The sequence below is a fragment of the Eschrichtius robustus genome, chromosome 3 (assembly GCF_028021215.1).
Source record: "Eschrichtius robustus isolate mEscRob2 chromosome 3, mEscRob2.pri, whole genome shotgun sequence".
Taxonomy (NCBI): Eukaryota; Metazoa; Chordata; class Mammalia; order Artiodactyla; family Eschrichtiidae; genus Eschrichtius; species Eschrichtius robustus.
Genome location: NC_090826.1, coordinates 90,120,414 through 90,134,419, shown reverse-complemented (window position 1 = coordinate 90,134,419; position 14,006 = coordinate 90,120,414). Strand labels below are relative to the sequence as shown.

General features: G+C 37.1%; 1 protein-coding gene across 1 annotated transcript in view; it reads left to right on the top strand.

The window, feature by feature from the left end:
* The window catches only part of OLFM3 (olfactomedin 3), a 191,596-nt gene extending 178,403 nt beyond the window's left edge, over positions 1-13,193 (top strand). Inside the window, exons 5-6 of the mRNA XM_068538088.1 lie at positions 11,281-11,387; positions 12,487-13,193. Of these exons, the coding sequence (XP_068394189.1) occupies positions 11,281-11,387; positions 12,487-13,164 (785 nt within the window). The 3' untranslated portion in view covers positions 13,165-13,193. The remainder of the gene's footprint in view (positions 1-11,280; positions 11,388-12,486) is intronic.
* The last annotated feature ends 813 nt before the right edge of the window (positions 13,194-14,006 follow it).

Genomic DNA, 14,006 nt, shown 5'->3' with positions numbered 1-14,006 from the left:
TGGGCTTCATTTGTTCTTCTTTTTCTAGTTCCTTTAGGTGTCAAATCAGATTGCTTATTTGGGATTTTTCTTGTTCCTTGAGGTAGGCTTGATTGCTATGAAATTTCCCCTTAGAACCAGTTTTGCTGCATCCCATAGATTTTGGTGTGTCATATATTTATTTTCATTTGTCTCTAGATATTTTCTGATTTCGCCATTAATTTCCTCAATAACAAACTGGTTATTCAGAAGTATGTTGTTGTTACTTCATGATTATTTCCCCTTTTTATCTTGATTGATTTCTAGCTTCACACTATTGTGGTCAGAGAAGATGTTTGGCATGATTTCACTCTTCTTGAATTGACTGACACTTGTTTTGTGACCTAACATGTGATCTATCCTGGAGAATGTCCCACATGCACTAGAGAAGAAGGTGTATTCTGATGCTTTTGAATAGAATGTTTGGATATTTCTATTAAACCCATCTGGTCTAATGTGTCATTTCAGTCCAACATTTCCTTATTGATTTTTGTGTCTGTAATGGATTTTTGTATCCATTACTGTAAATGGGGTTTAAAGTTCCCTACTATTATTGTATTGCTTTCAATTTTTCCCTTTAAGCCCATTAATATTTGTTTTATATATCTAGGAGCTCCTCTGTTGGGTGGCTATACATTTATAAATGTTATATTTTCTTGTTGGATTTACCGTTATCATTATGTACTGCCCTTCTTTGTCTTCTATTGCAGTTTTTGGTTTAAAGTCTATTTTGCCTGATATGAGTATGACTACTACGGCATTCTTTTCATTTCCATTTGAACAAAACATTTTTTCCATCCCTTCACCTTGTTTGTGTGTGCCCTTACTTCTGAAGTGAGCCTCTTGTAGACAGCATATAGATGGGTCTTGCTTTTTTATCCTTTCAGCCACTCTATGTCTTTTGATTGGCGAATTTAGTCTATTTACATTTAAAGTAATTATTGACAGGTGTGTACTTACTGACATTTTTGTACACTGTTTCTGGCTTTTCTTGTGGTTCCTCTCTGTTCCTTTCCCTCTTTCTCTCGTTCCTTCTGTTTTGGCAATTTTCTTTAGCGTTATGTTTAAATTCCTTTCTCATTTTCCTTTTTGTATTTACTGTAAGTTTTTTCTTTGTGATTACCTTGTGGTTCTCATAAAAACATAGTATGTTAGTAGCTGTCTTTTTTCAGGTGGCAGCAACTTAAATTTGAACATATTCCAAATCTTTATTTTTTCACACTCACCCTCCCTCATATTTTATACCTCTGATGACACATTTTACTCCTTTAACGTCTGCTTATCTAAGAAATTCTTGATCTCTCCTTTAAATTTGAATGATAACCTTGTTGGTTAGAGAATTCTTGATTGAAAGGTTTCTTTCCTTTCAGTATTTTGAATATGTAATGCCCCTCCCTTCTGGCATGTACAGTTTCTGCTGAAAAATCTTCTCATAGACTTATGGGATTTCCCTTGTATGCAACAAGTTGTTTTTCTCTTGCTGCTTTTAGAATTCTCTCTTATGCTTAACTTTTACCATTTTAATTATGTGTTTTGCTGTATCTTTGGGTTTATCTTATTTGGAACTCTCCGGGCTTCCTGGACCTGGATGCCTGCTTCATTCCCCAGATTAGGAAATTTTCAGCCACTCTTTCTTCAAATAATTTTTCTGGCCCTTTCTCTTGCTTCCTCTTCTGAGATGCCTATAATGGAAATGTTATTCCACTTGATATTGTCCCAAAGGTCCCTTACGGTAACTACACTTTTTAAAATGCTTTATTCATTTTGCTGCTCTGTCTGGGTGAGTTTCATTGTTTTGTCTTCCAGTTCATTGATTCCTTCTTATTCCTTAACTGGTTTGCTGTTGAACCCTTCTAGGTTATTTTTCTATTTCCGTTATAACTTCTGTTTGGTACTTTTCTTATGCTTCCTCTCTCTTTGATGAAGCTCTAACTGTGTTCATCTATTCTTCTCCCAAGTTCAGTAAGCATTTTTATGACTATTAATTTGCACTTTTTATCAGGTAGATTGCTTACGTTCATTTCATTTAGTTCTTTTCCTGAGACTTTGTCTTGTTCTTTCTAGTAGAACATGTTCCTCTATCTCATTTTGCCCAATTCTCTGTATGTGTTTCTATGTATTAGGTAAATAAGATATTTCTCCTAGTCTTGAAGGAGTGACCCTATTTAGGACACGTCCTCAGGGGTTCAGAGGCACAATCCTGCCTGGCCATCAGGCACTTCAGTTGTGTCCCCTATTTGGGCTGCATGCACCCCACCGTTATTGTCGGTGCGACCTGCTAGTGGACAGGGCTGCTCCTTGAAACAGCTGTGGGACCTGGCCATAACTGCTTCTATGTACTGGTTGGTGGGGCTAGGACTCAGACCACCTATGGACCCAGCCGCAGCTGCTGCAAGGCACAGGTTGGCAGGGATATTCCTTGGTCAGCCGTGAGGCCTAGCCAAGGCACAGGGGTGGGTGGGGGTTTCAGAGGGATGCATCCACTGGCACTAACAGGTTAGAGGAAGAACTGCAAAATGGCAACCACCAGCACTGGCATTAGCAAGGTAGCCTGAGACTGCAAAATTGCTCCCACCAGTGTCTCAGTCTCCAAGTAGTATCCCAGCTGCTTTCTACCTCTCCAGAAGATGCTTAAAAATTAGGAAGTGGGTCCCCTTCACCTTTGGTTCACAAGCTTTTCAAGGTGGTGCTTGATTTTTCCCTCAGCAAGAGGCCCCATCTGCCTTGTCTACCCATCTCAATGCTGTCCTTTTACCATTGGTTGTGGAGGCTCTGTTCATCCAGCTTTCAGGTCCCTTTCCAAGGGAATTATTCCATATGTAGTTGTACATTTGCTGTATCCATGGGAGAAGGTGAGTTCAGAATCTCCCTAAATTGCTATCTTGAACCCTCTTAGATGCTAAGTCCCTTATTTTTTTTATTTTTTTTATTCTTATTAGTCATCCATTTTATACACATCAGTGTATACATGTCAATCCCAATCTCCCAAATTATCACAACACCACCTCCACCCACCGCCACTTTCCCCCCTTACTGTCCATACATTTGTTCCCTACATCTGTGTCTCAATTTCTGCGCTGCAAACCGGTTCATCTGTACCATTTTTCTAGGTTACACATATATGTGTTAATATACGGTATTTGTTTTTCTCTTTCTGACTTACTTCACTCTGTATGACAGTCTCTAGATCCATCCACGTCTCTAAAAATGACCCAGTTTCATTCCTTTTTAAGGCTGAGTAATATTCCATTGCATATATGTACCACATCTTCTTTATCCATTTGTCTGTCGATGGGCATTTAGGTGGCTTCCATGACCTGGCTATTGTAAATAGCACTGCAATGAACATTGAGGTGCATGTGTCTTTTTGAATTATGGTTTTCTCTGGGTATATGCCCAGTAGTGGGACTGCTGGGTCATATAATTCTATTTTTAGTTTTTTAAGGAACCTCCATACTGTTCTCCATAGTGGCTGAATCAATTTACATTCCCACCAACAATGCAAGAGGGTTCCCTTTTCTCCACACCCTCTCCAGCATTTGTTGTTTGTAGATTTTCTGATGATGCCCATACTAACTGGTGTAAGGTGATACCTCATTGTACTTTTGATTTGCATTTCTCTAATAATTAGTGATGTTGAGCAGCTTTCCATGTGCTTCTTGGTCATCTGTATGTCTTCTTTAGAGAAATGTCTATTTAGGTCTTCTGCCCATTTTTTGATTGGGTTGTTTGTTTTTTTAATATTGAGCTGCATGAGCTGTTTACATATTTTGGAGATTAATCCTTTGTCCGTTGATTAATTGGGAAATGTTTTCTCCCATTCTGAGGGGTGTCTTTTCATCTTCTTTATGGTTTCCATTGCTGTGCAAAAGCTTCTAAGTTTCATTAGGTCCCATTTGTTTATTTTTGTTTTTATTTCCATTACTCTAGGAAGTGGATCAAAAAAGATCTTGCTGTCATTTATGTCAAAGAGTGTTCATCCTATGTTCTCCTCTACATTTAAGTCTCTAATCCATTTTGAGGTTGTTTTTTTTTTTTAATTTTATTTGTTTGTTTGTTTGTTTGTTTGTTTGTTTATTTATTTATGGCTGTGTTGGGTCTTCGTTTCTGTGCAAGGGCTTTCTCTAGTTGCGGCAAGTGGGGGCCACTCTTCATCGCGGTGCACGGGCCTCTCACTATCGCTGCCTCTCTTGTTGCAGAGCACAGGTTCCAGACGCGCAGGCTCAGCAGTTGTGGCTCACGGGCCTAGTTGCTCCGCGCCATGTGGGATCTTCCCAGACTAGGGCTTGAACCCGTGTCCCCTGCATTGGCAGGCAGATTCTCAACCACTGCGCCACCAGGGAAGCCTTGAGTTTATTTTTGATTATGGTGTTAGGGAGTGTTCTAATTTCATTCTTTTACATGTAGCTGTCCAGTTTTCCCAGCACCATTTACTGAAAAGACTGTCTTTTCTCCATTGTATATCCTTGCCTCCTTTGTCATAGATTAGTTGACCATAGGGGTGTGGGTTTACCTCTGGGCTTTCTATTTTGTTCCACTGATCTATATTTCTGTTTTTGTGCCAGTACCATGTCTTCATTACTGTATCTTTGTAGTATAGTCTGAAGTCAGGGAGTCTGATTCCTCCAGCTCCGCTTTTTTCACTCAAGACTGCATTGACTATTCAGGGTCTTTTGTGTCTCCATACAAATTTTAAGACTTTTTTTCTAGTTCTGTAAAAAATGTCATTGGTAATTTGATAGGGATTGCACTGAATCTGTAGATTGCTTTGGGTAGTATAGTCATTTTCACAATATTGATTCTTCCAATCCAGGAACATGGTATATCTCTCCATCTGTTGGTATCATCTTTAATTTTTTTTCATCAGTGTCTTATAGTTTTCTGCATACAGGTCTTTTGTCTCCCTAGGTAGGTTTATTCCTAGGTATTTTATTCTTTTTGTTGCAATGGTAAATGGGAGTGTTTCCGTAGTCTCTCTTTCAGATTTTTCATCATTAGTATATAGGAATGCAAGAGATTTCTGTGCATTAATTTTGTACCCTGCAACTTTACCAAATTCATTGACTAGCTCTAGTAGTTTTCTGGTGGCATCTTTAGGATTCTCTATGCATAGTATCATGTCATCTGCAAACAGTGACAGTTTTACTTCTTCTTTTCCAATTTGTATTCCTTTTATTTCTTTTACTTCTCTGATTGCCATGGCTAGGACTTCCAAATCTATGTTGAATAATAGTGGTGAGAGTGGACACCCTTGTCTTGTTCCTGGTCTTAGAGGAAATGCTTTCAGTTTTTCACCATTGAGAATGATGTTTGCTGTGGGTTTGTCGTATATGGCCTTTATTATGTTGAGGTAGGTTTCCTCTATGCCCACTTTCTGGAGAGTTTTTATCATAAATCGGTGTTGAATTCTGTCAAAAGTTTTTTCTGCATCATTGAGATGATCGTATGGTTTTTATTCTTCAATTTGTTAATATGGTGTATCACATTGATTGATTTGCGTATATTGAAGAATCCTTGCATCCCTGGGATAAATCCCACTTGATCGTGGTGTATGATCCTTTTAACGTGTTGTTGGATTCTGTTTGTTAGTATTTTGTTGAGGATTTTTGCATCTATATTGATCAGTGATATTGGTCTGTAGTTTTCTTTCTTTGTAGTATCTTTGTCTGGTTTTGGTATCAGGGTGATGGTGGCCTCATAGAATGAGTTTGGGAGTCTTCCTTCCTCTGCAATGTTTTGGAAGAATTTGAGAAGGATGGGTGTTAGCTCTTCTCTAAATGTTTGATAGAATTCACCTGTGAAGCCATCTGGTCCTGGACTTTTGTTTGTTGGAAGATTTTTAATCACAGTTCCAAGTTCATTACTTGTGATTGGTCTGTTTATATTTTCTATTTCTTCCTGGTTCAGTCTTGGAAGGTTATACCTTTCTAAGAATTTGTCCATTTCTTCCAGGTTGTCCATTTTATTGGCATAGAGTTGCTTGTAGTAGTCTCTTAGGATGCTTTGTATTTCTGCGGTATCTGTTGTAACTTCTGCTTTTTCATGTCTAATTTAATTGATTTGAGTCCTCTCCCAGTTTTTCTTGATGAGTCTGGCTAATGATTTATCAATTTTGTTTATGTTCTGAAAGAACCAGCTTTTAGTTTTATTGATCTTTGCTACTGCTTTGTTTCTTTTTCATTTATTTCTGCTCTGATCTTTATGATTTCTTTCCTTCTGCTAACTTTGGGTTTTGTTTGTTTTGTTTCTCTAGGTCCTTTAGGTGTAAGGTTAGATTCTTTATTTGAGATTTTTCTTGTTTCTTGAGGTAGGCTTGTATAGCTATAAACTTCCCTCTTAGAACTGCTTTTGCTGCCTCCCATAAGTTTTGGATCGTCGTGTTTTCATTGTCATTTGTCTCTAGGTATTTATTTATTACCTCTTTGATTTCTTCAGTGATCTCTTGGTTATTTAGTAATGTATTGTTTAGCCTCCATGTGTTTGTGTTTTTTATGTTTTTTTCCCTGTAATTCATTTGTAATCTCATAGCGTCATGGTCAGAAAAGATGCTTGGTATGATTTCAATTTTCTTTTATTTACTGAGGCTTGATTTGTGACCCAAGATGTGATCTATCCTGGAGAATGTTCTGTGAGCAGTTGAGAAGAAAGTGTAATCTGCTGTTTTTGGATGGAGTGTCCTATAAATATCAATTACATCTATCTGGTCTATTGTGTCATTTAAAGCTTCTGTTTCCTTATTAATTTTCTCTTTGGATGATCTGTCCATTGGTGTATGTGAGGTGTTAAAAGTCCCCCACTATTATTGTGTTACTGGCAATTTCCTCTTTTATAGCTGTTAGCAGCTGCCTTATGTATTGAGGTGCTCCTATGTTGGGTGCATATATATTTATAATTGTTATATCTTCTTCTTGGATTGATCATTATGTAGTGTCCTTCACTGTCTCTTGTAACATTCTTTATTTTAAAGTCTATTTTACCTGATATAAGTATTGCTACTCCAGCTTTCTTTTGATTTCCATTTGCATGGAATATCTTTTTCCATCCCCTCACTTTCAGTCTGTATGTGTCCCTAGGTCTGAAGTGCGTCTCTTGTAGACAGCATATAGATGGGTCTTGTTTTTGTATTCAGCAAGCCTGTGTCTTTTGGTCGGAGCATTTAATCCATTCACGTTTAAAGTAATTATGTATGTGCCTATGACCATTTTCTTAATTGTTTTGGGTTTGGTTTTGTAGGTCCTTTTCTTCTCTTGTGTTTTCCACTTAGACATGTTCCTTTAGCATTTGTTGTAGAGCTGGTTTTTTGGTGCTGAATTCTCTTAGCTTTTGCTTGTCTGTAAAGCTTTTGATTTCTCCATCGAATCTGAATGAGATCCTTGCTGAGTAGAGTAATCTTGGCTGTAGGTTCTTCCCTTTCATCACTTTAAGTATATCACGCCACTCCCTTCTGGCTTGTAGAGTTTCTGCTGAGAAATCAGCTGTTAACCTTATGGGAGTTTCCTTGTATGTTATTTGTCATTTTACCCTTGCTGCTTTCAATAATTTTTCTTTTTGTTTAATTTTTGCCAATTTGATTACTATGTGTCTCGGTGTGTTTCTCCTTGAGTTTATCCTGTATGGGACTCTCTGTGTTTCCTGGACTTGGGTGGCTATTTCCTTTCCCATGTTAGGGAAGTTTTCGACTATAATCTCTTCAAATATTTTCTCTGGTCCTTTCTCTCTCTCTTGTCCTTCTGGTACCCTTATAATGCAAATGTTGTTGCATTTAATGTTGTCCCAGAGGTCTCTTAGGCTCTTCATTTCTTTTCATTCTTTTTTCTCTATTCTGTTCCACAGCAGTGAATTCCACCATTCTGTCTTCCAGGTCACTTACCTGTTCTTCTGCCTCAGGTATTCTGCTATTGATTCCTTCTAGTGTAGTTTTCATTTCAGTTATTGTATTGTTCATCTCTGTTTGCTTGTTCTTTAATTCTTCTATGTCTTTGTTAAACATTTCTTGCATCTTCTCGATCTTTGCCTCCATTCTTTTTCCAAGGTCCTGGATCATCTTCACTATCACTATTCTGAATTCTTTTTCTGCAATCAAATCCCGCTTCCTTCAAAGTCTGATTCTCTAGGAATTCCTCCTCCCATTGCGGGACCCCCAGGTTGGGAATCCTGACGTGGGGCTCAGAACCTTCACTCTAGTGGGTGGACTTCTGTGGTATAATTGTTCTCCAGTTTCTGAGTCACCCACCCAGCAGTTACGGGATTTGATTTTATTGTGAATGCGCCCCTCCTACAGTCTCATTGTGGCTGCTCCTTTGTCTTTGGATGTGGGGTATCTTTTTTGGTGAGTTCCAGTGTCTTCCCATCGATGACTGTTCAGCAGTTAGTTGTGATTCTGGTGTTCTCGCAAGAGGGAGTGAGGTCACGTCCTTCTACTCCACCATCTTCAAAGACGATTTTAATAAAAATGACCTAGGACAACTTTAAGCAGTGTAGTATATCAGTAAGCCTTGCAACTGCTACAGGCTTCTTTCCTCCACACTGTTTCCAAGACAAGGCTGCGTGTCCTCTAAGAGCCGCTTCCTAAAATAGTCCTCAAGTATATTATGTTAAAAGACAAAGGTTCCTCCCATTAGCTTAAAAAATCCAACTAATAAATCCAACTATGCTCCACTTATAGGAAACATATCTATCTCCCAAGGCTCCAGTAAAGAGTCATAATATGTATGGTAGATCCTTTTAATTTAATCAGTTTTCCTACCATGTGCACGTCATGGCAAGGTGTCCCTTACTTTTCTTCAAGGCAGAGCAGCTCCATCCTCAGCTCTCATCTCCTCTGCTTAGACACTAGTGCATCTTATTTCATCCTACACCTTTAACTACCACTCCCCATCACTTTCTGCCTTCCAGAAATTTGTTAAAAATTTCTTCTCCGGGCTTCCCTTGTGGTGCAGTGGGGTTTCCCTCGTGGCGCAGTGGTTAAGAATCCACCTGCCAATGCAGGGGACACGGATTCGAGCCCTGGTCCAGGAAGATCCCACATGTCGCAGAGCAACTAAGCCCATGCGCCGCAACTACTGAGCCTGCACTCTAGAGCCTGCGTGCCACAACTACTGAGCCTGCGTGTTACAACTACCGAAGCCCGCACGCCTAGAGCCCATGCTCCACCACAAGGAGCCACCACAATGAGAAGCCCACACGCCACAACAAAAAATAGCCCCCGCTCACTGCAACTAAAGAAAGCCTGCACACAGCAACGAGGACCCAATGCAGCCAAAAATAAATAAATAAATAAATAAATAAATAAATAAATTTATTTTAAAAAGAAAAGTTTATTCTCCACTAATGGCTCTGTACCATTCTCTTTGCTTTGGGTTTTTTCCCCCATGTTTTACTCCTTTACTATCATTTTAATGAGATCTTGCAAAACAAAGGAGATAAAAGCACCATCATCTTAGCCAGTTACTTTTCATATTTTACCTATTTTTGCTATTTGTATTCTGTTCAACAAAAGTATTTATTATTCATGCATAAGGAAAAAGTCACACATTTTATTTGTGGTGTTTTTTAGGGGGAGCGATATCTTTCTATTTATTTCAATATACTTATAGTTTAAATTTTCATGCACTTACCATTGTGAATTTAGAAATATTTATGTAGGCCATCATTAAAGATCATATTACTTTCACTTATTTAGTGCATTCAGAGAATATACACAACTTATATTCTTTCAGGATACATTTACTTTTTTCTAGTTCAAACTGATACTATTTTATTCACATATTGTTCATGTGTTTATACCAAGGTGAGCTAATATATTCTAAATAGGTTTAACTGAAGATCTTGCTATTCAGTATAGATAATGCCATAAAGACTTCTGATTTGCTCAGTTTATCAGGTCTTAGGAAGTTATAAAGTAATTCCTTTATATAAAATATATAAAGATGCTATCACATCTAGTTTCTTCAAAAAAGAAGAAAAAACTTTATTCGGTTTAGGTTTCATGAAAAGCTGGAGATTACTAAATGTGTAGTTATCACTGAAGTAATAGCACAAAATATGTTATCGTTCATCATCTTTCTAACTGCATGGCTTAGTATTCTGCCAGTTACAAATTATTCTTATGAGGAACACACATAGAGAAAAATGAGGCAAAATAAGCCCTAAGTTACAATTAGTTTTGTCCTTTATTTGCTTTGGGGATCTGTTATTTCCCTTCCAAACACACAGGAACTGACAGGCACTAAGTAGAAATTTATCAGTTCTAAGGATAGGCAGAGGAGGATCTAAGAAACACGGGCCATATAGAACAATTTTTTTAAAGTAAAAAAAGAACACAAAGAAAAAAGGAGTATAAATGGATAGGAAAATTTCTTTGTTTAGACCAAAAGTCAACATTTACAGGCACTAATACTGCCTTTCACAATGTGTATGATAAATCACTTTTAAATTATTCTGTTGTAAAAATCTCACAAAATCCCTGGGTTTCTTTTTGGTTTAGACTTCGGCATTTATGAAGTCCAAGCTTTTCCTAAGATTTTATTCATAGATAGAGTGATAAAAAATATAATTTTTCAAGAAAGTCACTAATTTTTTATCATGTATTACATCAATTGATACTCTACATCTTTCACTGCATGGGACTACAGGGTATGAGGGCTTGAGTTTTGTGGGATTTTTCCCCTGTACCTTTAGGGCTGCTCTATCAGGCTTGCACAAGGCATTTACCTTTCAAAACTCTACGTCTTTCAGGTAGATTGTGATTACATTTTTATTATTATAGTCTATAAATGTAACTTTCACAGGAGCTGCTCATTTACCAATACAAACTGAAAATCGACTTAACAGAGTTCTTTCTGGCTTGCATAAGCAGTCCAAAGTCTCAAAGCATGAGCAGAGAGGGTCAGGTGAAGGGAAGCTGATGATCAGGTAAACAGCGTCATGGAAAATTTAATTTTGCTGACTTCTTTACTTAGAAGAAGCAGCTGAACTGGTATAATGATAATGACGTTCCTCATTTATTTCTTTCCAGATTGTATAAATAATTTCCCATTTTAAAATTCCACACTTCAGATTTAGAGCACTGAAAAAGCAACTACTCATGGTTCAAATTATAGTTAAATGCATAGCATCCAACATGAATGATCATTTATTCAGAATGTGATATTAATTCTATTTGCTTTGTTTTAGGACTCCTTTCTTTGCTCTTGGTGTAAGTATGTGTGTTGGAATCATTGGCCATGTTCACCCAACATGTTCATGTTACTCTAATTTCAGCATGTGGCAAATTGATGAAAATCACAGGCCCAGTTACAATCAAGACATCTGGAACCCGATTTGGCGCTTGGATGACAGATCCCTTAGCATCTGAAAAAAATAACAGAGTATGTTGCTTCCTCAAATGCCTTTGCTTAGAATTATGTTTTATTTAAGCTTTATGCCTACTATACTATCCATTTTTTTTCAGGGATATTAGTTTCAACTTGAAAAGTGCTACACTGTTTCCAAATATTTTCAGTTTGATAATATTAACATATCTACAGATACATGGCAAACTTATTTTAGTAAAATGTCCTAGCCTATAATTCCTCAGTATAGTGAGTCTAATTTTTTATTGGTTGGTCCTGTTTTATGCTTGAAAAGGGCTAGTTACAAGTATACAAAATTTTCTGTATATTCCTTCTAAAATTTGCTCCTTAGTGTGAAAAAAAAACACTAAATAAGTAAAAAAGCTCAAGAGCTAACCAATTCACTAAACAAGCTAAAATATACCTAGAATCTAGGGGTAATTTTAAAGAAAACAGCATAGAGGGTATTTGGCAATGCCTGTATTATGAAAATCAATATACTAGAGACTTACCATAGCTCCATTTATGTTCTATTACAGAACTCAGTATACATTAGGATTCTCACAGGTTACATCCAAGCAAGTTTAGTAGCTAAATTAGTAAAATTATTTCATTAAAAGGTGGTTGTACCTATAAGCTGGTCCAATGAACAAGTATTATTAGAAGGTTCTGTGGTATCCATAAAGGAAAAATAAGTTGATTGTGCAAAATTAAGCCATATATTTTTCAGAGCAAGGGATGGACTAAATAAATTTTCTGAACGTGATGTTTTTTGCAGTTATTACTAATCAAATTGATCAGGTAAATGAACAAAGTGATGTGATTTGCATTGATATATGTTTGATTCACTCAGTGATATGCACTGAATGGTAAAAAAATTTTAAAACAAAAAAAGAAAGGACAAAGAGCAAATCAACTTCAAGGCAGTACATTTAGTTGTTTCCTTTCCACACAGACCATGTCACTATTTTTGCCAAAGCCTGCAGTACTATCACACTGCAGCAGGTTAAGTGGTAAGAGAATCTTCCAGAGCCTGAGAATGACAATATTAATATGCGCTGATTCTCACTGTCCTTATTTTGGAATTCTCAAAAAAGTACAGAATTTAATTACTCCATTTTTTCCTTCTTTCCAGGTTTGGTACATGGACAGTTATACTAACAATAAAATTGTCCGTGAGTACAAATCAATTGCAGACTTTGTCAGCGGGGCCGAATCAAGGACATACAACCTCCCTTTCAAATGGGCAGGAACTAACCACGTTGTCTACAATGGCTCACTCTATTTTAACAAGTATCAGAGTAACATCATCATCAAATACAGCTTTGATATGGGGAGAGTGCTTGCCCAAAGAAGCCTGGAGTATGCTGGTTTTCACAACGTTTACCCTTACACATGGGGTGGGTTCTCTGACATCGACCTAATGGCTGATGAAATCGGGCTGTGGGCTGTGTATGCAACTAACCAGAATGCAGGCAATATTGTCATCAGCCAACTTAACAAAGATACCTTGGAGGTAATGAAGAGCTGGAGCACTGGCTATCCCAAGAGAAGTGCGGGGGAATCCTTCATGATCTGTGGGACACTGTATGTTACCAACTCCCACTTAACTGGAGCCAAGGTGTATTATTCCTATTCCACCAAAACCTCCACATATGAGTACACGGACATTCCCTTTCATAACCAATACTTTCACATATCCATGCTTGACTACAATGCAAGAGATAGAGCTCTTTATGCCTGGAACAATGGTCACCAGGTCCTATTCAATGTCACCCTTTTCCACATCATTAAGACTGAGGATGACACATAAGCAAACGTAATTTGTGTTCATTGATCTAAACTGTGTCATCTGTGATAAACTCTATAGGACCCCTTCTGGTTTTTCTTTATAATAACTTTCATCATTTCTCCAAAGCATTTTTTGTTATAAAGTTGGTGTTTCAAAAAACATCTGAGCCTGTATAAACTAACCTGTTGGAAACATCTTAACTCCTAAATTTACAAGGCCTATCATGTTCTTGTCATGAAAAGCACTAAAATGAGGTTAAAAGGCTAAAGTCATAGTTTTACAAAAGATTAATGATCTGCCTTATATTAGAGTCAGAGATTAATGGTGGCTTAAATGCATGAATTTTTTTTTTTTTTAACTCTGTCATTTTTTTACTGTCTTTTGCTCCACATCAGAAAATATTTTGGTAGGAAGTAGGAAAAAAAAAAAAAAAGCACTTTCCCCCCATTTATTTCTAAAAAAGATTTAAGGATCTTATTTATATGAGAAAATATTATTAATCATTTTGCTGTTATACAGTTCTCTGATGCGGTGCTGTACAGTCATTTTTAAATCTCTTGCTAACATTTTATTGGCAATAGGTATTTCTACCACTGTAACCACCATTGTGCAACTGTATCTCTTCAATTCTGTGAAAGTAAGTAATATTTTTTATAAAATACACTGAAGTTTAATCTCAGTAATCACTATGGGTCACTTTTCAAGAGTGGTCAAAAAGGAAGTATCTTCTCAGCTTACCCCTTTGCATAAGCATTATAAACTAAAAAGAAAATCAAACCAGATTCCTTACATAGAGTCTTTATTTTACCCCAAGTTTACTGGACCACTGACATGGAATCCTAAAATTAATTCAGTAAGGATGA